General features: G+C 40.1%; 1 protein-coding gene across 2 annotated transcripts; it reads left to right on the plus strand.

Moving 5' to 3' along the window:
* Positions 1 to 23,353, plus strand: LOC104019753 (DGAT1/2-independent enzyme synthesizing storage lipids). Of its 2 annotated transcripts, XM_087753236.1 has the most exons (8): positions 1 to 296; positions 5,216 to 5,292; positions 5,787 to 6,117; positions 8,594 to 8,758; positions 14,593 to 14,786; positions 16,956 to 17,016; positions 18,911 to 19,050; positions 21,078 to 23,353. In XM_087753236.1, exons 2-8 carry the CDS (start codon positions 5,284 to 5,286, stop codon positions 21,180 to 21,182), a joined length of 1,005 nt encoding a protein of 334 aa, XP_087609362.1. In that variant the 5' UTR covers positions 1 to 296; positions 5,216 to 5,283; the 3' UTR covers positions 21,183 to 23,353. The 2 variants fall into 2 exon arrangements, with proteins under 2 accessions (XP_087609362.1, XP_087609368.1); XM_087753242.1 differs by lacking the exon at positions 5,216 to 5,292.
* The last annotated feature ends 1,388 nt before the right edge of the window (positions 23,354 to 24,741 follow it).

Consider the following 24,741-nt stretch of genomic DNA (forward strand, 5'->3'; position numbering starts at 1 on the left):
GCGGTGCGTGCCGGACGCGGTCCGGGCGGCTCCCGCGCCCCCGGCGGCGCGGAGTTCCCCCTTCGCCTCCGCAGCCGCCCTCGTTCTCTCCGCGCCCGTCCCCCCCCGGCGTCGTCTCCTGCGCTCCCGTCCGGTGCGCGGGGCACGGTGCCCTCCCGCCTCCGCCCCGCCGCGGGGAGCCGCCCTAGCCTGGCCACCCCGCGGGCACCCGGCCTCCGCGGGGGCGGCGGGCGGAGAAGTAAAACCAGGCCCCGGCAGGGACGCGGGGCGGGAACCGGAGCCGACACAAGGGGAAGGTGAGCGGGGGCTGCCGGGCGGGCCGGGGGGCGTCCGTATCCGGGGCCTGGCCCCCGCAGGTCCCCGGGCGGGACCGCCGAGCTCGGGGCCTTGCTGTAGCTATGGTCGGGACAAGGACGGGGACTACGGCCGGAGCGTGGGGCGGGCGGGCGGGTGCGGGGGGAGGCGGGGGGCCGGGGCGCGTACCCGGGGCAGCGGGGCTGGGCTGTGTCCTTGCCAGAGGACAGAAACTCGACCCCCTCCAGCCTCCCGCAGAAGCAGCCACCGTCCCGCTCTCACAGGAGCGAGAAGCAGGCCTGTTCTTCTTTCAAAACAAGGAGAAAACCACGCTCTGGCTTCCAGCATCTCTCCAGTTGCAGATGCCATTAGCAGCATGTCCTGGTTTCGGCTGGGATAGAATTCATTTTCTTCCTAGTAGCTGGTATAGTGCTGTGCTTTGGATTTAGGATGAGAATAATGTTGATAACACACTGATGTTTTAGTTGGTGCTAAGTCGTGCTTACACTGGTCCAGGACTTTCCAGCTTCCCGTGCTCTGCCAGGGGCACAAGAAGCTGGGAGGGGGCACAGCCGGGACAGCTGACCCAGACTGGCCAAAGGGCTATTCCATACCGTATGGCGTCATGCCCAGTATATAAACTGGAGGCAGTTGGCGGGGGGGCAGCAATCACGGCTTGGGGACAGGCTGGGCATCGGTCAGCGTGTGGTGAACAATTGCATTGTGCATCACTTATTTTGTATATTCTTTTATAATTATTATTATTTTTCTTCCTCTGCTGTCCTATTAAATTGTTTTTATCTCAACCTGCCGGTTTTACTTTTTCTCCCTGATTCTCTCCCCCATCCTGCTGGGGGGGGGAGTGTGAGTGAGTGGCTGTGTGGTGCTCAGTTGCCGACTGGGGCTAAACCATGATACAGGATTATCAGGGTCTTCTGTTTTTATGTGTTTGTGATGGCATTGCTAATTCTGGTAGAAATACTCTCCGTAACTGACTGATGCAGTGGGAAGTGGTGTATTTCTGTCGGCAGGGGCATGTCGCAGCTGTCGCTTTTGAGTATCTTTCTCATTTGGAGATACTGGAATGTTCTCCAGAGGTTCCACTTACACGTTTCATGTACATGCTGAAATCACACTGTGCGTGGTTCGTAGACTATATGTTGCTTTCCATAATCGCTTCTTCTAGCATGATCAATAGGGTCTCAGTTAACCCAGTGTCTGCTGACGACAGCTGAAGACCACTGTTGTAGGTGGTTTAGTTGAGGACTTTTCTGGGTCATATGCTAGAAGTCAGTGAAAGGAATTGTATGTTAGCCTTGTTTTGATTTCACTGTCAATGTAAAGCGTTAAGCATAAGCATAAGTCAGTGTGCACTGTCGTTAAGCAAATAAGAAATTGCATCTTATCCATCTAGTAAAAATATATATAGGCTGCTCTATTAGGAAGTTAGAAATTAAATTAAAAATATTTAGTTTGAACTGCACAACAGGTAATGTGGTAGTGGTGTCGGTTAAAATAAGAAGTCCTTTAAGGGTATGCTTGTATTACAGAGGGATTCTGCCTGTAAGCTGGGTAAGGGTGAGACTTAGTAGTACTGCACCCCATTGTAGTTTTTAGATTTGGATGGTGGCAGATGTCAGAAAACCTCTGACAAGGAGGACAGGATAGTCTCTCTTTGCTTGAATGAGGTCCTAATCAGAGTGACATTACTAGTGTTTCTAGAAGACAGTGTGCTTTATCTTGTAATTTTAACTGCTCTGGGCAGTCATAAAGTAGACAGCAGTAAAGTTGGAACAGACAAAAATGATGTTATCTGTTAGTAGCATACATGAACTATGTTGGACCTTTATTCAATGTGGAGCATCCTGTGCTTTTTTTGATCAGGGAGGCAGAATCTGTCTTGCCTTCTTCACTGCCATTGCCTTTGGTAGGGTGTTCAGCGTGGCAGTAACATAAATCACACTTGGGCTTGGATACAGAGTATTTTTTTTGTGGACGTACTATGGGTGATAAGAACAAATGCCAGACTTGCTATGGGGGGAGCAAAATTACAGGAGACGGTAGGTCAAATATGAGTGAGGATGGCTATCTACATTTTGGGCTACGTTAGCAAGGCCATAGCCATTAGATCGAGGAAGGATTTATTAACCTCTTCAGCACTTTTGAGACCACAAGTCCAGTTTAGAGCCCCATGATACAAGAAAGATGCCGACGAACTGGAAGGGGTGCAGAGAAGGGCCACCGACATGTTAGGTGGCTGGAGCATGTGGTGTCTGTGGAGAGGCTGAGGGAGCTGTGTGTGTTTAGCCTGAAGAAGAGAGGGCTTAAAGGGGATCTTACCACTGCTCTTAATGAGTGGTTATAGAACAGGGGGAGTTAGACTCTTCTCAGCAAAAGGACAGGAGGCAACAGGCACAAATTGCAGTAAGGGGAATTTTAACTGGAATAAGGAAAAACTTTTTCGCTGTGAGGGTGGTCAAGCACTAGATTAGGGGCACAGAGAAGCAGTGGGATCTCCATCCATGGAGATATTATAGACTGGACATGGCCCTGAGCAACCTGATCTGACTCCTTAGTTAGCAAGAGGTTGAACAAGTGCTGTCCAATGAGTCTTTCCAATATAAATTATTCTATGATTCTTTCAAGATGAGGAAACAATGTTGTTCGGAGTAGAGTTGACTGTCCCTAAGAGAAGGCAGTACTTTAGATGTTATCTCTGTGATTGGCAGGAAAGAAGATGTCAGATTTTAATTTCTATTACAGGTTAGTGCACAGATATGCAAGTAAACTTATAAAACTCCGATGATTGCATTTGAGGCATTGCATCTAACATTACAGGCAAAAAGACAAGTAATATTTTGCAAGGCTGACAAGTGTGGACAAGACTTTAAATTTACTTGATGAGGATTTTCTGTTTGGAGAAAGCCATAAACAATTAAAAATATAGTAGGTGGGAGAGTATAACTTTAAATAATCTTTAAAGCTGTATAATCACCTCTGAGTTTTGAAAAATGTTTCTGTGCTGTAACCCATCCTCCATATTGTTCTCTAGCTAGTAGGTGGAACCACTGGAGAAGCCCAGGCGTAACAATCTGATAAATACTGTAGTGTTGAATGCTACTCCTAAATCCTGCTTGGTCTCACAAGTTGTGTTTCTTGTACTTGCTGTGGGTGTTTGCTGCCTGACAGGTTCTGGGGTTCGGCTCTGGCAACTGGAATGAGAAGAGCTTTCTCTTGCTCTCCTACACGCTCGCTCTCTCCTGTCCTTTCCCTCTAATTCAAACACACGTGCATTAAATCAGTGAAGTGCATGTCACGAATGCTATGTGCTTATACATCACTGAAAATAAATCAGCTGCTCATCACATTGTCCTCAAGAACATGCTGAGGAGCAAAATGTTGTAAGCCTGAATTAGTGGAACAGGCATGGATCGTGGGAGCAAAGTCCTTGTCATGAGATCAGCTTTCTCGTTAGTAGGAGTTATCTTGAGCAATGTGGATAGAGGGTGATTTCAAAACAGAAGAAAAAGGAACATCCTTGCTCTGTCAGAATGGGAAGAAAAGTTGAGACTGGGAAATAAGTGAGACAAGTTCTGCTCTAGTACATTTTTCATAGCAAATGTGGAATAAAACTGATCTGCTTCGAAGTTTTTGTTGTCATTGGGGTTCTGATAGTATTAGCAAAATTATCTTCTGACTTTCAGTCACTTGTTGCTTGCAAAAACAGAGCAAAAGTGTAGTGGTTTAACCCCAGCCAGCAACTAAACACCACACAGCTGCTTGCTCACTCCCCCTCGGTGGGATGGGGGAGAGAATTGGAAGAGTAAAAGTGAGAAAACTCATGAGTTGAGATAAAGACAGTTTAATAGGTAATGCAAAAGCCGCGCGCACAAGCAAAGCAAAGCAAGGAATTCATTCGCTACTTCCCATCGACAGGCAGGTGTTCAGCCATCCGCAGGAAAGCAGGCCTCCATCATGCGTAACGGTTACTTGGGAAGACAAATGCCATCACGCCGAACGTCCCCCCCTTCCTTCTTCCCCCAGTTTATATACTGGGCATGACGCCATACGGTATGGAATAGCCCTTTGGCCAGTCTGGGTCAGCTGTCCCGGCTGTGCCCCCTCCCAGCTTCTTGTGCCCCTGGCAGAGCATGGGAAGCTGTAAAGTCCTTGACCAGTATAAACACTGCTCAGCAACGACCAAAACATCAGTGTGTTATCAACATTATTCTCACACTAAATCCAAACCACAGCGCTATACCAGCTACTAGGAAGAAAATTAACTCTATCCCAGCTGAAACCAGGACAAAGAGTAAAAAGAGTGATAGATATATGTCTATCGAGGCATAGGAACTCTGCAATCATACATGCTGTAAGTCCCATTTTAATAAAAAAACAAAACACAACAACCCCAAGCTTAGAGTCTTTCAGAAATTATTGTTCTTAATCTGTTGCTCTCTACAAGCCTACAGTATAGTTGCAACATGTTTTTCTTCTTGGTCCTGACTAACAGTTACTTCAAGCCTTGACCAAAAGTTTATTCTAGACTAGGATAACTTTTTTACCCCCAAGGTATTATTTATGTTGTTCCAGAACTGTAGCTAAGATAACCAAGCATATAGGTTGTCTCATGTTTGTAAGATGAAGTGAATAGCAAGTTTTCCCCTACGTCATACAAAGCTAAGAAGAAAGTGTTGCTCTAGGATTATAGAAAGCCTGAAATAATCAGCCCAGAGAGGCCTAGCCCTGAAACTTCTTAGGAGCTGGCTTTGCAGAAGAGAGATTCTTACACATAGACACAATAAAGCCAGAGCAGTTAAAACTCTTAGAGGACTTTTTGTGATCTTTTTCCCTTGTCCTTTCTGTTGCCTCTCTGTGTTGTGCTCTGGGACCTGACGTTTCCCTATCTGTAAATTTCCAGGTACAGTTGAAGGTCTCTACAGGTGTGAGACTTGCTTATTTGAGACCATCTTTTTCCTGAGTCATCGTATGCTTGTGGTTAGTGGAGGTGTTCGGTAGGCTTTTTATGGCACTGGATTTGAGATTGTGCTGTTTCCTGTTGTAGTGAGTTCTTGGGAGAAGGTTTTGAGTATACTGTATTATGTAGAACAATAAATTAGACTAATCAATACGGCTTTCCGAAAATACAGTATAAACTGGTATTGGTAACAGTATAAATGTTCTGCATCTGTGTAAGTCGAACAGTTTTTAATGAGATGAAGTCTTAGCCTGAGATTAAGCAATTGCACTATCTTTTTCAATTAGAATTGTCAGCATTTCCACTACACAAAAGAAAAGGACTGAAAAAATCAAGTAAAAACTTTTGCTGTATGAATCATTACGTTTGTAAGAGGTGCTGCTGGGATGTGGGGTAAATGGTATATGAATAAAATGCATCAGAGAGGTTTTTTGTATGATTAAAAAATATAGGCAGGTCTGTCTTTTTTGAGAATTTATTGATCTGCCTTTTTTTTTTTTTTTTAATTCAACAGGAGATGATAGGTGGAAATGAATCCTGTACTGCAGGACCGATACCTGTGTCCTACTTAACCTGCCTGACTTACATTCTGGGAGAATGGACTGGCGTGGAGCATATTGAAGATTATCTGAGTTACGCAGTCTACCTTTTATGGGTGCTTTTTCCACTCGCAGTAGTTTTTCTACTTCCAGGAGTTCTTGTCATCCTCTTCTACACTTCCATTCTTCTTCTTCATATTTATAAAAGGAAGAATGAACTAAAGGAAGCTTATTCCAATGATTTTTGGGATGGTGCAAAACAAATGTTGGCTACCCTATGGGATGGACATGGAAGAATATGGCATGGTAAGCGAGGTCTGACTTCTCATTAAAAACTGCTGAAGCTCTTATTCCTGGTTTACCTTTCAGGATTATCAATATATATATATGATTGTTGCTGCTGTTGCATGTAATCTAAAATTCAGGCAATTTTTTTTTCTGTTTTATTATTATTTATATTTATATTTTATATTTCTGTTTTATTATTATTTATATCAAAAGCCATTGAGACTTTTTGAGATGTAAAATTTTTTGTCTTATGCATTTATTACTTTGCTGCTACAAAATGAGATCTTTCATCCAGTTGAATATAGATGCAATTTTTAAAAATTATTTAACTTTTAAAAATTTTTAGAACTACTCCTGGATTTCCTCATTCCAGGAGGACCTGAAATGATTGCTATGTTAAAAATTAGATCAATTAACTGTATTATTTCAGACTCAGTATACGAACACTGGAAGTTAAATGCCAGTTCCCTGATAGCCAGTATGTCAGCACATGTTAGCATAATTTAATTGCGCTTAAGCAATCTTTTACATATAATGCCAAATGATGGCTAAAAGGAGCACTTAGTGTCAGTTCACTCACTAGTTGCTACTTCAAATTGACTTTAAAGCCCAAAACTTCTACAGAACCCTACTTTTTTATTTTCTGTCTATGTGTTTTTGACAACTACTTTCTCTACTAGAATGTCAAAACTAAGGGCTCTGTTCCTTGTCCTTCTACTATTATTTCTTTTATAAAGACAGACTTAATAAATGATTTGGCTTTTCTTTCTAAGGAAATCATAAGCCTCTTTCAGAACCATTCAGTCAAGATGCAGCTAAAGGAGAAAGAGATGTTTAAGAGCAATTTACATAAAGAACAAATCCTTCTTGAAAATCATCTCTATTTGTTCTCTAGTCAAAGGGAAGCAGGTTTTCAAGGCATTGATAACCAGATGGTGCAGTGGCTGTATCAGATAGGCTTTGTAAGACTAAGATGTAACTTTCAAATCTGGGAAAGTACACTAGATCAAAATCAACAGCTACATCAAAGAGCTTAAAATGCTCACTTCACAATAAAAAGCGATTTACTTTTTTTCATAAGAAAATGATTTTTTTAAGGCCTTGGCTCTTTTCATCCATAGTAACTTTTTCTTTTCATAAGGTCTAACTTTTTATTTGCACAGAAAAGATTCTTATCCAGTCCCTCATTGACAATTGTGACTTTTTTCTGCCCTGCCAGCTGGTTCCATGTTCTCTATACACTTCTCTTGCTAAAGAATGAAATGTTTTGCGATTATTTTTTTCCCCCACTTGATTAATCAATAGATCATGGGAAAAATTTTTCATCCTGAAATCTCACAGCATCGGGGAGAAAAAAAAACCAACAAACAAAAAACAACCCCACAACCAAAAATCCCAAAACTGGTGTGTGATACTTGTAACTTTACATATATTATGCAAATGCTAGATGTAGGTATCATTCTGGTTATGATTGGTGACATGGAGCACAGTTAGTGGTTACTTGGGATGGTACAGATGATATGCTTGCAATATGTTGCAGCTCCACAGGTGTAGAAAGTAAAATAGAGAGAGAAGAGCCAAGAGTACCTTCAGAATTAATAAAAAAAGATAATGGAGTGGGAATTGCAGACCTGATTAACTTTGGAAGAAGTGCAAGGGTTTGAGTTGGGATTTTGGGGGGGTTTTGTTTTGGGTTTTTTTTGTGGTTTTTTTGTTGTTGTTTCGTTTTTGTTTATTTAAAAAAAAAACCACAAACGATATTGTAGCAATACTGCTCAATATTAACTGAATATGTTCTATACTGATGCTTTTTGATATTTCACATTAACTGAATATATTCTGCACTGTTAACTTAATTAGAAATGTAAGTTCAGTAAGAAACTTGTGTGTGTTTATGTATGTTTCAGTTAAGCATATAAAGCCCAAATAACTTTTAGTACTTAGTGATGGAAAAATGGAGCAAGGATAACTCTGAGGGAGGTAACAAAGATAAGCTTCATACCCTGGAGTAAAAGGAGACATGTAAATGGATGTTGTCACGTCAAATCTTCTTAAACAATTACTGGTGGCAATAAACTTTGAAAGGTAAATAATAGCTTGAAACAGTTGTGTTTCACCACTCCTATCCAATCCTTATTTTGATTTCTCTTTAATAACTGATTCAGAGGACTCTGCAGCCCTGAAGACAGTGAACTGAAAAAATAAGGAAAAATTATATAGTTCAAGACAGTGAGACTGTGTGTTTTGTTTTCAGGGTTTTTTTGTTCTTCTTCTTTCTCTAAATGTGGCTCTTCTGCTTTAAATGAAACTTGTATTTCCTGTGAAAGCAACTTAGTAAATGCTACAAGTCACCTCTTGACTTTTTAACAGTCACTTTGCTCTTGCCGCTTCTCAATGGCTATCAGTTTCAGTTTGCCAACTTGCCACAAGTTACTTTCTTTGGGAGAGAATTGTATCAGACTTTGACATCTGTTATGCCTTTAACTCCTAACAGGTTATGAGCTTCATGGTGCCGACAATATTCCTGAAGGACCAGGCCTTATTGTGTTTTATCATGGAGCTACTCCTGCTGACTATGTCTATTTCATGGCTAGACTTCTTATACAGAGGAAGAGATACTGCCACGTAGTAGCTGATCATTTCGTCTTTAGATTACCAGGTAACATACTTTATTATAAACAATCAGTTTGAGAACTCTTAATTTTTTTTTTTTTTTACGGTGTAATTAATAAAAACCGTGCTACAGGAACACAGCTCTCAGAACAAACATTCAGACAAATTTCGTGAAAGTGTTGAAGTACAGCTCTCTCTAACATGTTCTTTACAAACAAGAATGAGTTCACGAGACTGGCCCACGCAAGGATGGGTCATGCTTCTGGCTCGGCAACACCTTCCAATGACTCTAGGGTGTTTAGAAACAAAGAGAAGGAAATCATAGGAGAAACAGTTGTCTCTGTATTAATCGGTAGCAAACACTTCAATAAGATGTTTCTTTTTTTTATTAATATAGGCAGAATGAGTGGTGTAACCTGATTAAGAAATAAACTGTTTGGAAGCAATGCCCTTAAAGTTGACAATATTAGTCTGGGGAGACAACATATTTTCGTATCCCACCCAGTTGAGTATGGTGGGCAGTGGAACCTGTCCCCAAAAAGACTGTTCCAAGTAGAATCTTTTTTGGAGGAAAGCTGTAGAACTATCCAACAAGCTTGTGTGAAACATGAGGTGAAACATGAAGAAAATAAAAAAATATGTTTAAGGCAAGATTTTGGCTAGACAGCTTATTGAAAAACACTGCTGTTTGGTAAAATTAATTACGTAGGGGATTTGGTTTTTGTGTGCGTGAAATACGGTAGTACCCCATTCTTTTCCTACGTTCAGTTTGTGACTAAAAACCTCATAATTAATTTTGTGAATTTACAGGAGTGTTCTGTAGTGTACTGATGCTTTTAGTGGAAACAACTCATATCAGAAAACTGTCCTTTTGCCGTTGTAGTTTTATTTCAGCCTTAATCCCTGAAAACAACTTTCTCATAGTTATAACAGAGGCAAAGCCATGCTACAACTGCTTTTGCCAACAGACTAGGATTTGTCAGTTGATTATCAAATCTTTTGCATACAGCTGACTAACATAGCCTCTTTTGTAATTTAGATTTGGCTCCATATTATATCTATTAATACTTATGCACAGTTGTTTATCAAATGGGAGACTATTTTGGTTTTCTCCATTTCTGCTTTAAAATAAGGTTCTAAGTGTGAGTATACTTAGGAGTCCCCCAAATATCGTTTAGTAGCATCGCAGAGACATCTGGCTGAATGGCTGGTCTCGAAGGATTTGGTTCAGCAGTACATCTAGCTAGCAGCTGGTTTCTACAGGCATTACTCAGGGATTGATACTGGGACCAGTGCTGCTTAATGTTTTTATTGCACACTTGGATGAGGGGTTGGAGTGTGCTCACAGGAAGCTCACTGATGATACGAAACTAGGGAAGCAGTCGATACACGGGGTTAGAACTGGTATTCAGAGTGTCTTCACAGAAATGAACTGGCAGAAACATCACAAAGTTCAGCAAAAGCAAACATGAAGTTGTGCATCTGGGATGGAGCAATCCCGTGTGACAGTACCCTGGGTAGAAGGTGGCTTTGCAGAAAAGGACTTTGGCATTCTAGTGGACAACAAGTTGTACGTGAGTCAGCAGCGTGCCCTTGCAGCAAAGCAGATGGACTGCACGCTGTGCTTTTTGTAGCATGAGCATAGCCAGCAGGTTGAGTGAAGGGGTTTTTTCCCTTGGCTTGGCGCTTGTGTGAGCACATCTCACAATATGGTGTCCAGTACAAGACAGATTTTGACACACTAGAGTGTGTTCAGTGGATGATGGGGGGCTGAAGCACACAATGTATGAGGAGAGGCTGAGAGGACTGGATTTGTTTGTTCTGTACCAGATAAGGGTGGGTGAAGACATATTTGCTGTCTTCAGTGACCTAACAGAAAGGTGCAGAGAAGAGTCAGACTCTTCTCACAGGTGCACAGTGATAGAACGCAAAGCAACAGAGACAAGTTGCAACACAGGAAATTTTGATTAGACACGTGGAAAGGTATTTTACCGTGACAGTGATCAGACACCTGAACGTATTGCGTAGACAAGTTGGGGAATCTCCATCCCTGGAGACTTTCAAAACTGCACTGGGTGAGGCCCTGAGCAGCCTGACCTAGTTGGACCCGCTTTGAGTGGGAGGTTGGACTAGTTGACCATCAGAGGTCCCTTCCAACCTACATAATTCTTTGGTTCTGTGAATGAATTAAGGCTATTCAGGGAAGACAAGCCCAAAGAGCCCAGATAATGTTCTGGATTGCGTTTCAAAATCTGCACGATAATCTATGACTGGCAACCCAGATAGGTGCCGCTTCTCTTGTGAATCAAACCAAAGACTGCCCTAATTTTATCCTAGTACTAAGACTGCCTGATCTTGATAAAGTCTTCAGATTAAATTGGATGCCTTTTCAGAAGATGTTTTAGTTAACCGAAAGTTATTATGCTTAATGCAGGAGAAATGGGGGTTGGGGGGTGGGTTTGGGGAGTCTGTAGGCTGTTAGACACACTTTGATTAGACGATTTAATGATCCTTCTGTTTTTATGATTATTGAATCTCTTATGAATAGCTGTGAGGAATGCCTTGTCCCGTGAATCTGAATCTCAGGTCCATGCCAGTATGCAATTGCCAATATGCAGTCTCATTGCATCCTCTGCATCCGGCACTGCTGTTGTCAATTAACTGCAATTAACTGGAGTGTGTTTGCAAAATGTTGCTGTGCCACCTAAGGGATGCATGAGCCTGCAAGGGGTCAAACAGGCCTCTCGCTACTGCTTAGTCTTGAAAGATACAGCTTGGTAACTTATGGAAGGGAATCTAACTTAATAGGAGACTTCCTATAGATACCTGTAGATCCCTGTTGAACATTGCCTAATGCGTCTTTCTTTCACGTTGACGCAAAAGGAGATTATTTTGTTGTCTCAATTTATACTGTATCAATACTATGTATGCTTCTGTTGCTTACATTTTGGGGCAGAAGGATATGAAATATGGTCCTGCGGCTTCTTTTTTTCCTTTTTCTTTTAAATACTGGAGTTTAGTCACAGAAAAAAAAGCATTCCTATGGTTTCTGGTTCTTTTAGATTCTTAGCTGTGTAATGCTTAGGAGTACATTGATTTCTGTAAGGTTAAGAGAAAATCTTTTTGCAAAGAATGCAGTGAGGACTGAGATTTCACTTGTGTTCTTCTCCATCACCCTCTCCTATAGTATGGGCCATGTCTGCTTCCTAGAGTCATCTGGGAGCCCTTTAAAAGGTTGCCTGCTATTTTAGGGATCTAAGACAGTCCCTCTCCTGTAATGTCCCAGAGGAAAGGAGCTGTGGCTTCTTGTCTATTGCATGCACAAGGTGTTGCAAAGTGTCTTATGGACTAGATGTTCTGCAGATAACCACGCATGTGTACCTACAGTTGTGGAAGGTTGGATTCAATGGTCTAAATGATTCCTCTCTGTCTGTGGTCCTAAAGGTCCACCATAGAAAAATGATGACATCCTTGCCATCTTGCTACCAGGTAACTGACAGCCCCTGTGTTACACGCACTGGGGCTAAGTTAGAGAAATGTACATAGTGCACTTATCTCAATAAGTGTTAAAGGCATTACTGGGTACTCTCCAAAGGGTTTTCAAACACTGGTGTGGACACAATGTTGTGGAAAATAGAAGAGTGTGCTGGGGCAAAGGGCAGAGTCCAGGTTGAACTGTGGAATAAAATTAATTTTGGTCGTCTTGGTATTTGGAAAAATTAGCATCCCTTCGTGCTCTGGAAGGCTGAAAAACTGTGTTTAGATAATTTTGAGAGTTGTTTTGTTGTTTAAAGTGGAAAAATAGATTCTTGGTCACTTTCATGCGACAGCCAGGTACTAGCCCAGTGTTTCTTCTGACTCCGTGATGACCTTTGCCTTGGGCACAGAGTACCCTGGCTTCCCTTCAGGGCCACTGCACTAGTTCCTGTCTCTGCTGCTCTAATGGAGCCAGGTTCTTCCTCTTCGCTACCACAGCAGAGATATCGATAATCAGTATCAGCAGTAATGTGTGAGCTGCTGGCTAGGCTATGAGGTACAGCTCAGAATATAAGGTTTATACTGAAAGTCTATGGAAGAAATATGGCTGAGAAATTTTGTGAAGACTTGAAACCTCACCCCACCACTGTTCTGTATTACAAGTTTTTGCCTGTATTCTGTCTATATTCTGTTCTTTTTTTCCGACCTATGAACTGGACAGGCTCATGGTGTTGCTCTATTACACACCACACACCCCCGTTCCCCAGCATGTCTAATGCAGAAAGAAAAACTATCTTCACAGGTTCTGCTTCCTTGGAGTCTCTTTTCCTGCTTGGCTCAACACTTCTTGTGACTGTTTTGTCTCTCTCCTGAACTCACTGACAGAAAGGGGTTAGGGACAGGCAGCTTCCTACCACCAGGTACCTTCCAGAGAGCTTTAATTAGTTTGGGAATGTAAAACACAAGCAAAGATCCCACAAGCAAAGCACCTGAGAGAAATTAAATTACTTTAGGAAAACTATTTCAGGTGTTGTCTGTGCAAATGCTACTAGATGAAGACTGCTAGTATCATCAGCAGTGTGCAAGACAGGCACAGCAGAATATGAGACAGGTGTAATGCAGCTTGTGTTCTGTTGTCATGTTTATGGACAGATCCTGATTGTGCATAGGTACAAATCAGGAGTAATTATACTCACACCAACTACAAAGAGTAGTTAGAGATCAGAGTTTAGTTAAGAATAAACTAACGATATGCTCCCTCATGCTCTCCTTCCCAAGCCCTTAGTTTATGCAGGCTGTAAGAGAAGACAGATCTCTCTTAACTATATTGGGGCTCTTCTTCAGTGTGTGTATGTAACAAATGCGTGTTCATAGTAACAACTATTCATTTGTTAACCTGAGGTTAAAAAATGAAGATCTGTTATTGAGGAGCAAACTCGACTAGATCAGTTCTGTGTCCTTGTCTATGACTGATAATGTTGTTTGCCTCAGTAATCTTTCCCATACTGCTCAGTCATCTAAAGTTCCCATTTTGGCATGCAGTACTCATAAATACTGTATAAATTTTGAAATTTATTGAACCAAGTGAACACGACTGATTTCCTGCAACCAGAGGTTTATGCTAGTTATGTTCTTTCACATTAGACTAGCTGTCTAAATTGATCAAGTGTGCACCCATTTGAGCAAATTTTTGATGTTCTGCTGTTTCTTGAAGAGTAGGGTCAGTATGACATTTCAAATTCAAGATGAAATGAGGAGTTTATGTAGCTACAGTTAAAAACTTCAGTAAATGAAAAATCTTAACCTAAGATGAATATACCCAATCCAGGCTTGCCAGATGCCCCTTGGTGTGAAAGGCCATCCTGGTACTCACACACTGAACCAGGGAGTCAATTCCTGCAATGATCTGTAACACAGAGAATGCTGCATTTTCTTTGTCATTCTTCTTGTGCACAGACTCGTCTTTGTTTGCCAAAGTTAACAAAACAAAAAACCACAACAATTTGCTGGTATTTTCTCTCGTTGCACTTTATTAGGACTGTGCTACATTTGAAAAGTAGAGCTTGGGCAAGGAGCCAGTGCCGTGGAGCTGACTTAACAACTCCTTTGAAGGGACACAAGAAAGGTGTCACAGAGTGCTTGCCATTTTTTTCCAGTTTAGTCCTGATTGTGAGATAGCACCTGATTTTACTATGACAAAAAGCCACTGAAAACCCTAAATCTTCAACTTTTTAGACCAAGATTTATAAGCAGGACTTAATGCTTTAGTCCCTCTAGAAACATCTTTGATTTTGCTTTACAGGTTATTAGACAAGTTTTAGTTATTGTGTTCTGTATTGGAAATCCATACTCAATGGTAGTATGAATTAACATTTTCTGAATTAAAATTATCTTACCCTACAGGTTTTAAAATATTACTTGATGTACATGGAGTTATGCATGGACCAAAAGAAGAATGTGTCAGTGCTCTGAAGAAGGGCTATCTGATAGCCATTGCCCCAGGTGGAGTTCGGGAAGCGCTCTTTAGTGATGAAATGTATACTATTATCTGGGGTGATCGGAAGGGCTTTGCTCAGGTGGCCATTGATGCAAAAGTGGTGAGTATGACAGATCACAGAAGAGAAGCAAAGAATGCTAACTTCTTAGTACTTTCTTCCAGGGAAAGCTGTTTTGATTATCATATATTTGGTGTTACATTGCTGAATGTTATGAGTATGGTCTACTTGCTCTCATAACTACCTTTCAAGACTCTTTTTGTTGCTTTCGATAAGAAGGCTTTGGAGTCAGCTAAGAATAATGTGGTCAGGAAATCCAGAGTTTAAAAGAATGAGAGATGAAATCCAGGATGGTTTCTACATTACAAGCTTCTGCTGTTTTACACATACCAGGTCAGGATTGTGATGGCTCAACCCCTGACCCGAGTCATTGGGAAGCAACCATACATCAATATTTCTGTTTCCCCTATCGCTGAAGTACACTGTGACCCAGCACAGTATAGACTCACTGGCACTATGTACTGTATTGGCATTTTATGGTAGTAAGGGATGTCTAGGGCATACAGCAGCAGCAGGAGATGCTGTTCACTAGTGGGAACTGTCTCTTCAATTCCAATACATAGCATTGTGCTTGGTCAGCAGGCAGATAATTATTCATATGGGACCAACTGTGAAAGGCACATAAGTGTATGATATATTTAAATTGTAACTATTCTAATAATAATTTCAGAGTCCCTCTCACTCTGTATTTGTACTTGAAAGGTGTGTGCATATGTCCGTAGGTCTGCATATACCTAATTTGAAAGTAAGTCTCACACCAAGAGTTTTATATTTAGGTACTGTCGAAGAGAGGCTAGTTAAATCTCTGGATTTTATACAGAAATAGAATACTTTTAAGACCCAATTTTAAATGTGTGTCATTTTTCTCATGAGGAAAACAAATATCCTGTCTAAACAGTGTTCTTTTCAACAGATTTAGATTTTACTGATGTATTGTAATAACATATGAAAGACAATACTTGGGATTCAGCTATGGTTGTACTAGTTATATTTGTTTTATTGAATGTGTGTTCAGTTCCCTTTGTGCACTCACAAAGGTCTTGCAGCTTCATCCTCCCCTAAAAAAAAAACCTGAGAGATGCAATAGAATAGGAATAGTGTCGGAGGCAGGCTAAAAGTGGGGAAAATATCTTTATTTAGATTAGAAATTAACTTTAAGTCACCTTTAATTGTGAGCATAACTCCTTATGGAAAGAAAAATGTATCTAAAACATCAGAAAAATATGTCTAAAACTGGGACCTTCAACTTCTTGAAGTTGTCTCATTTCAGCAGTTTGTTTGCCAGAATTTTTGTCATATAAACCAACTTGGTACATACAAAAATCTCTGCCTTTATGTCAAAAGTAAGGTGTTCCAAATAAGATGGTTCTAGAATAAAGAAGTTTGTTACCGTTCAGTTTAGGCAACTGCACTTCTTTTCATTCTCTATAGTTACATTGGTTTATTATTATTCCCTCCCCCTAGAAAAACTCCAACTTGATACCTGTCCGAAAAGTTTCATTTACTAGCTCATCTCCATACTTGTTTAAAAAAGTTTGAAAGAATCTGAATGTTTGAAATCCCATAAAGAGTTCTATATTTCTGATGATGCTATGTGCAGTGAGTACATACTATAAAATGATATTAAAAAACTTCATGTAGTAGTCAACCCCCTCCTGGTTCTTGTAAATCTTGATAGCTGTTTGCAAGTTCAAAAACAGCAACAAAAACTTGGACTATTCAACACTGTTCCAAATGTTCATCAGCTGAAATAAATCATGGACGTGTATTGAACATGACGCATCATGTGTGAAGCGATACAATCAGCATAGCAGAGACGAATCAGACGGGTTTAGGGTCCCAATCCTATGAATTCTTCCCTTTGAGCATAACTACAAATTAGGTAAGAGGTTTAACCACTTAAGTCACAAATGTGCAAACACTGCTAGATGAGGGGAGGCCTAAATGCTCCATAGGTTCTGAAAGCCTGGACTGCTTTGAGAAAATGGACTTGCTGAAACAGTGACTCACTGAAATGTCATGGTATTCTCCAGCTTGGAACCTCACGGCAGAAGGTCGCGAAAGAACTTAAGAATACTTGTTTTGCTCTCTATATGTCCTTGTCTGAGAAACACTTCTGAAATTAATTTGCTTGTTGGGTTTAGGTGAGGTAGAAGTTTTTTAGATAGTGCTATCTTCATTAAATTCTTAATTATTTTTTTTCCCTCCTAGCCCATCATTCCTATGTTTACACAAAATGTTCGAGAAGGCATTAGGACATTAGGAGGAATAAGTAAGATATTTTCTATTTTTTTGTAGTTTATTTTTCCATATGTGTTTAGCCTATCTCTGTAGAAATAATCCCCATTTAAATTTGATGCAACCTTGTTTCTGGAGGTTTGCTCTCTGTTAGAATTCAGAAGTATTATTAGGATTTAATATCAGCATTAGATGTGGTATTGGCTTGTCTAAGTAACGCTCCACATAACAATGTGCCTTCACAAAAGCAGCAGAAGAAAGGAAGAAGGAGCCAGAAAAAGGCAAATAGATTTAGAGCACTTTTTTCTCTGCTTATATCTGCTAGGCCAGCTCTAGGTTTTCTGCTGTCTGTTAAGAAGCAAAGCAAATAGGGGTTTGCAACTGACATGTAATTTCTTTAGATGTCCTCCTAAAGCTCTGTGCTTACACCTCTACCTGTACTTACACTTCAAATGGTTTGAAATATATTTAATCTGTAGTTGGTTTACTATTCAGCGCTAGACCTGTGATTGCTTACAAAACCTTGCATTTGCCTGCTCTCTTTCCTCATCTCTATGGGACTTCCAGCCAGCACATGAATAGATGGGTATATGTCTGAAGGTCCCACCTCTGCGATGATTAGATGCCCACATCTATGCTGATCTGCCAGTGTTAAACCCGCTTTTTTTATATTCTCCAACTTACTGTCTAGCAGAAAGGGCCTGAACAGTCTCCTCCACGCCACATGTTCTGCCTCAAGTATGGCATCATCATCTTCATCAGAGGACCGCAGGGCAAAACAGTTCTCTTTCTCTCCCCCTCTAATTAAAAGATATGTATTGCATGGAGAAAGGCAAGGCATCAGATGTAGATGTGCAGAATAATTCACACATTTGTCAGGTTGTACAAAAATAAAGAGCAATTAATTGTGGCTATGTTCAGGAGAATCTTCCCAAACAGGCAGAAATTAAAGCCAAAATCATTCATGCTACTTGTATTCTACAGCAGAGGTGCTACAGGAATTGAATACTGTTTATCACTGGAGGTGTTACTCCAGTTTCAGTAGTTTCGGAATATTCTTTTTCTTATAGGTGGTGTACAGAAAATTCCACATCTTGGTCAGTAAGGATTTTCTTATGCCAACACCTCAGTTAAAGGAATTTCTTCTCTAAAATTGAGAGAGAGAGCATTAGCACCCATTTTGCAAGGAATCTGTGCTGGGTGCGTTTGGGCTAGATGCGTAGAAGGTGGCATGTGGGGAAGAAGATATTGTCCTCTTAGAGCTGATTGAAATACCTGTTTTTTCTCTCTTTTTATATTGTTTCACTGCAACCAGTGTATGGTCTGAAAGAGCAATTCAGTGCTTTAGCGTGACTGCCCTTTAGGCAGATAAGACTATTTTTGATCCTCTAGACCTCAGTGGGACTGAACAGAACAGTCTTCTAATACTAGTTTTTTATGCTAACCTGTAAAATTAACTGAACTGTAACCTGTATTGTGTAGCATTCCTTTCCTTTCCAGAGAGGCACCTACTGGATTTTTCTCCTCGTCTTCCTTCTCCTTGCAGCTACTCTTTGGAGGAGAGATTTCACACCAAGTTAGGGTGGAAACAAGTCTGATGTTAGCATTAACACAGCTTTTAGGAAATGAAAGTCAAGGGTAGAGTAGCACTTGAGATGACACGTTGTTTGAGAATCTGGGTCAGGGGCTGGATTACTTGATAAGCTGTCACAAAGCAGTGATTTAGATGGCTTAAGGAATTGTCACGGATGAGCCATCAAAGGAATTAGCAAAAGTGGTTTTAATATGGTGTTGTAAGTTTTAAGACATACTGGGAAAAAAACTTTACAGAATAATCTTAGTCTCTCTCTCTTTTCTCTCTCTCTCCTCCCCATCCTCCCTTTTCTTTCTCCTGCTTTCCCCCTTCCCCCTAAATTTTTTCACATTAGAAATACTTAGGTCACTATATGAACGTATTAGATTGCCAATAGTTCCTGTGTACGGTGGGTTTCCAGTCAAGCTTCGTACCTTTATTGGAGAACCCATTCCATACGAACCAAATATAACTGCTGAGGAACTAACTGCAAAGGTAAGATAGATATGCATAAATATATTTAAATTATTGTCTGTTCTGATAGAAAACACTGGAATATTCTTGTCAAGTGATTTCTGCCTTGGAGCTTGTTATAGAAGGTGGTGGAATCATGGTAAGCTTTGGTCTTGCTTGACTCTGAATGCCCTTCTTAAATACTATCTTTTTATTACTACATCTTGCAGATGTTCTAGGCCTTTTAAAGTCAATACTGCACCCTGTATTTGCTTCAAGAAACAACTTGCTTTAGGGACTGAAGAGGTTCAGTCAGATAAGTCTACTCTGAGTTGATAGAGTCATAAGCACTTCACCCAGAGAAAGTGTTCTGCTTCTTGGTCTTTTCAGAAGGATACTAATGAAGGCTTTCAAATATAGCAAATCTGTGTTCACAAACTGTTGAAATTCCATACAATAAAAAAATTAAGGTAAATCATTTCATGGCTTTGTACAATTTCTATTGTGTTTCTATTTCTGTTTCCTCCAACTTCTCACCCAACAAATTAACTTTTGAGTGTTCCCCTAGTTCAGATGTAGGTGGTTTATAGAAAGGATTCTGAGGTCCTCATGTTCATTCAGTTTATTAATAGATTTCACAGTGCAGAGACATAAAACAGTTAAGTGATGGAGCAGTCAGATGGAGGGGGCTGAAATAGCCATTTTTGAAAGCTCCACAGATGGTCACTTTTAGCATTCTGAAAACTTCACTTGAGAGATTTTTCTTCTGGACCATGCAGGTGTCAGTTCAGTTGTCTCTCCTCATCTGTTTACCCTCTGATTAGACCTCTTCAAAAATGACATCTTAAAATGTTTATCTGCATTATCTTATGCCCTGGTTATGGAAAACTGATTGCTTCTTTTGGGGGTTCGGACAGGATTTCGGAACTGTTGGCTTTGAGGAGAGAATGTGTGTTTAAATGACTTTCAAATGTGCTTTGGCATCTTACATTTGTGCCAACCCTCAGTTGCTTCTGACTTAAGTGCAAATTCTGCTAGATAAGGCCCCTAGAATGTGAATCCCCTAGAATCCTAGTTAGAGTGATTTTAAATTTGTATCTCATGTTTCAGGCTATGGCACAGTATGCGTTTTCCCATTATATATAGAAAAAATCAAGCTCACATTTTTTACCTAATAAAAATTTTAGATCTGTAGAGACACTTAGGACCAGATCGGTAAAGAGACGTGGGCAGGAACCTTCTCCCAGGACTTAACAGTTGATCGCATACCTCATATGAACAGTGGGACCTTGTACCAAGAATCAGTTTTCCCCTTGCTGACCACTGGTTCACAAAGGCAAATAGTTCTCTGTTCTGTCTCTGGCCTTAAGAACGCAGTAGTCTGTGCTTCTCTAGGCAGAATAGGAGGGTTACTGCATGTCCTCACCGTAGCTTTTGCATATGGCCCTGGTTTTGCCTGTTCCCTGTAGAGCTTTTGCATAATAAGAATGGCTGCTATTAACTTCTTGGCCTGCTATGTTTTTGAGTGAAAACAACTGCTGCTGTCATATGCAGTATTTTAGGTGTGGTCTAAGTGTGCTTTACAGGACCAGCTCCTTCAGGGGACTGGGGTGCAAGGATAATTACTTTGTACAAGCCAAATGTGCTGAGACACAATTGTGTTTCCAGTGCTGCTTCTGAGCATGTGTAGAAGCAAAGTTATCGTGTACTGGAAGAGTGTTACTGGGTACAGGCAGGAGTTTCTGAGTTGCAGTACAGCACGCAGGCACTGACATGCTTTGTAGATCTAGGTCTCTTCATTAATTTACTTCATCGTCATTTTACTATTGCGTATCACTAATAGAGCTTGTGAACACAGCTACCAGAGATAAGATACTGGTTGTTGGTCTGTTTCTTGGCAGTGATCCCACAAACACATCCTGTGGGCTTAAATATGGAAAAATAGTATTTTGAACTTGCAGTAGTTCTGCAGCATTTGAAAGGATGAAAAAGAGCCTAGAAATTGTGTTAATGTATGAACAATATAAGGATGACTTAATCTGACCAAAAACTTTTCTCTTTCCTTACAGACAAAAGCAGCACTCCAAGCTCTAATAGAAAAACATCAGAAAATACCAGGAAATATATTTAGGGCTTTAATGGAACGATTTCAGACACAAAAGAAAGAAGATTAAGATCTTCTGAATAAACTACTATTTAGTTACAAATATTACTTTAAGAATATTATAAATTATTCATTCTTCTAATAATAGGTTTTAAATACTGTCCTAATGACACTGTTGTATAATTTAAGATGTAAGACACTTTCCCTTGCCCTTCCCCCTGTCCAGTATCAAGCTCAGGAACCCAAACTTCAAGTCATTCATAATGGGGCAAAGCTTACTTTTTGATAAATGCATTCCTACCTTGAAAGTGTTTTTTTCAAAAATGACACTGCAAGTCTTTATGTACGTGGTCTCTTGTCTTTTTCTTCCCCCCCCCCTCCCCCCTTCCCCCAGCTCTTTAACCTGAATGTTAGACCTGCTGTAGAGCTAGAGTCTTACTGTCTTGATCATCATCACTGTAACTAGGTTTTGCAGGCGAGGTTAATGCTGTACAGTATTTATGAAAACTTTCTTTAGGTTGTTACTCTTGTGCTGCTGGAAAACAGTCAGCCTTCCGTGGCCTGTAGGACCTCTAGCTATGCCTGCAAAACCTACAGTGGAAAGTGTTTTGTTTTACTGTGGTAAGCTCAGAGTTTGCGGCAGTGAAAACTGATTAGAGAACTGCAGTGAACGAAGGAAGTTTGTTACAGAAACCACTCCGATGTGGTGAATGAGAACCCTACAGCACAGCTGCTATTCATTCCAAGCCGAGCCATATTGGATACCTGCCCTTGAGTAGAGAGTTGTCCCGTATACTTCTCAGTGAATCTGCAAATTCTCCGTTGAAAGAATGAGCCAAGCATTTAAACTTTAAGAAATGGAAATGAGAGTACGGATTAGTAACGTGAGCTCATAAAGCTTTATTTTGAAGGAAAGAAAAAATTAGTGCAACACTCCTTTTAAAAGTAGTAGTTCTTTTGAAAAACAGGATAGACCTTCCCAAATACCCTTTAAATCTAGTATATGTGTAAATTGTTAAACATCTGTATTTTTCAAACAGAGTTATTTATGTAAGTTATTAAATCAGGGTTGAGAGGGAAATCCTATATACTTTCCTTAAGTGAAAACAATTGAATGAACAGGAAAGAGTTGCAGGATTGGGCTTTTGTGCACTTACAGTAAATTATATTATTATATTTTTTCTGAACTAAAGCCTATGCTTTTGTTGTCCAGATAGGAAATATCTGAAATAATTCTTCTGATTGCCAGCAAGTTTAATCTACAGTTCTTAAATGAACATCTGGGAACTCTTTAGTTTTGGGATGAGGACAAATTCCTTAAGGAAAGACAAGAGGTTTTTGCTATATTACATGGTCTCCTTTCAATATTGTTAGGGTTTGACCTTTTCAAACAAACAAACAAACAAAAAAACACCAACAAAAAACCCCCAACTTTTGAAAGAGCAGTTGTATTCAATTTAGTATCCATTCCTCCCACCATTTAAGCACATCGTTTGCTTTATACTCTTTTAAAGGTGTAAATTAGTGAGATTAGTGCACATGGATGATGCCCTGTGTTAGGGCATCCTATCACTTTATGGGAAAGAGTCTATAAATCATGGTTTACAAAATGCAAAAAGTTTACTTATTTTGTGATGTTATTTTATATCAACAGCATTTTATGTGGTGTTGAATTAATTTTTTTAAAGCTTGGGGAAGAATCATGTTATGTAAAAGCAAATGCCCATTCTGAAGTTTTTTAAATTACTTGGGTTATATTTGAAGGCAAGATTGTGTTCTTTTTAATTTATTGGAATGTTTTTAAAAAAATACGATGTTAACACAGTATGTCATTAAAAGTGATAATGCCAAATTCCTACATTGAAGTATGCTAAGTATGACTTTTATTTTTACTGCCCATCTTGAGGAAAATACATCGGTCTATATTGTGAAATTCTCAAAGGCAGCTGAACGTATTTTGTGTTGAGGTTGCATATATGTAGAAGAAAACTCGGTCTAAAAGGTTCTGTTATACTTGAACAGACCTTTGTGATCTGAGATTTTGTAAAATTTATTTTACTAAATACGTGGGCTGTTTGATCCAGTTTTGTCCCTTTAAGTATTGAAAGATGAGTATAAAAAATGAAGGGCAGTATTGGTACCCTTTAAGTGTTCATATTTGTATAGGCCTTTCATATTTATTTCTATATATAAAATAATGTATAGAAGACACCTTTCGAATAAAATTGACAACTGGAACAGGCTTCTGAAGTTGTGTGTTGTGTTTGAACTAAATGAAATTATTTATATGTGGCCTGCCCTGCTGAACCTTCAGTGGTTTTGAGCAGCACATAATACCCTTGAGAAGCTCTTCTTGCCTAGAGTCTGAGTAAGAGGTGGAAGGATCAAAGCCCCAGAAGGAGCAAATTAAAGGAAAAATAATTCAGGCAACAGTGGAATAAAGGACAAAAGTCACATAAGCAGTAAGGTCCAGGTTTTACTAGTTGTAATCAGTGCTGCAGGAGGCCTTAACAGGCACTGCAGTAGCACTATAGTTACCTTTAAGATTCCACAACAGAAAACATGTCATAAATACTGACTAGTAAGGTTTATTTGTACATATTCGGTGTGTGAATGACTACCGGCTTTATTTCATTGAAAAAGGGGGCAGATCTGGAGAGAGACTTACAAGGAAGGTTACAGACCAGGCTTCCTTTTAGCTGATTTGGTTTACTGTGTGTTAGGCAGGAGTATTTAAAGGAAATTTTAGCAGCCTGAGACTAGAGCGCTGATCGCCTGGTTAGCCTTTGCATACACTGAAGACGTTCCAGGCTTCTCCATGCGAACAGCAGAAGCGGGATGTGCATTTTTAGGTTGTTTGGAAGTAGAAATAGACTGACTGCTGTACTGACAGGTATTTGTCATTATCCCTCTGCAAGACCCAAATCTCCTACTGGCCAATTTACTGTCCTGTTGTGTAACAGCAGAGCTAAGTCTGAACATCTATTATTAGGATGCTTTCATATGAATTTAATCACTGCAAATGCAAGGTAGAGCAGTTAATCAGCACTGTCAACACAATTGTGTGGTTCATCCGGTATTGGGTTTGCTGTACAAGTATACACCATTATGTCGCTTCATCCTATTACTCTGGAGAGAAAGATACAGCTATGGTGACACTTCACGTGTTAGCTCTACAGTGCTTAATCCCTATTAAGCCCGTCATAGACGCTAGACTGCTTTTTTTGTGTTACTTTTGCACCAAAAAATTACGGTACAAAAAGTAAACATGGAAGTGCATGGAATTGCTACATGAGTGTAGCAGCACAGGAAATACATGTTAAGTAGGATAATCCTCCAAAACGCCTGCTGAAACATCATGAGACAATCTGATGTCACTGTCTTAGTTCTATTCACGTCTACGAAGGTCCTTGCTAGCAACAAAGATACGCGTTTCTGCAATAACAGATCAATGATGCTAATGCCTTTTTGGATATTTTTTTTTTTTTTTTTAATTCAGAACTAGCCAAAATGAATGGTAGTCTCAACACAAATTACTTTTCTCACCATGGGTTATTTGCGGTATTTGCTTGTCTGCTTTTTTGAGTAATTTTGTTTTGCACGCACGGTTGCAAATTTACCACTTACTA

This window comes from Nipponia nippon, unplaced genomic scaffold (genome assembly GCF_047370975.1).
Source record: "Nipponia nippon isolate SJK-2023a ecotype South Korea unplaced genomic scaffold, ASM4737097v1 scaffold_1, whole genome shotgun sequence".
Taxonomy (NCBI): Eukaryota; Metazoa; Chordata; class Aves; order Pelecaniformes; family Threskiornithidae; genus Nipponia; species Nipponia nippon.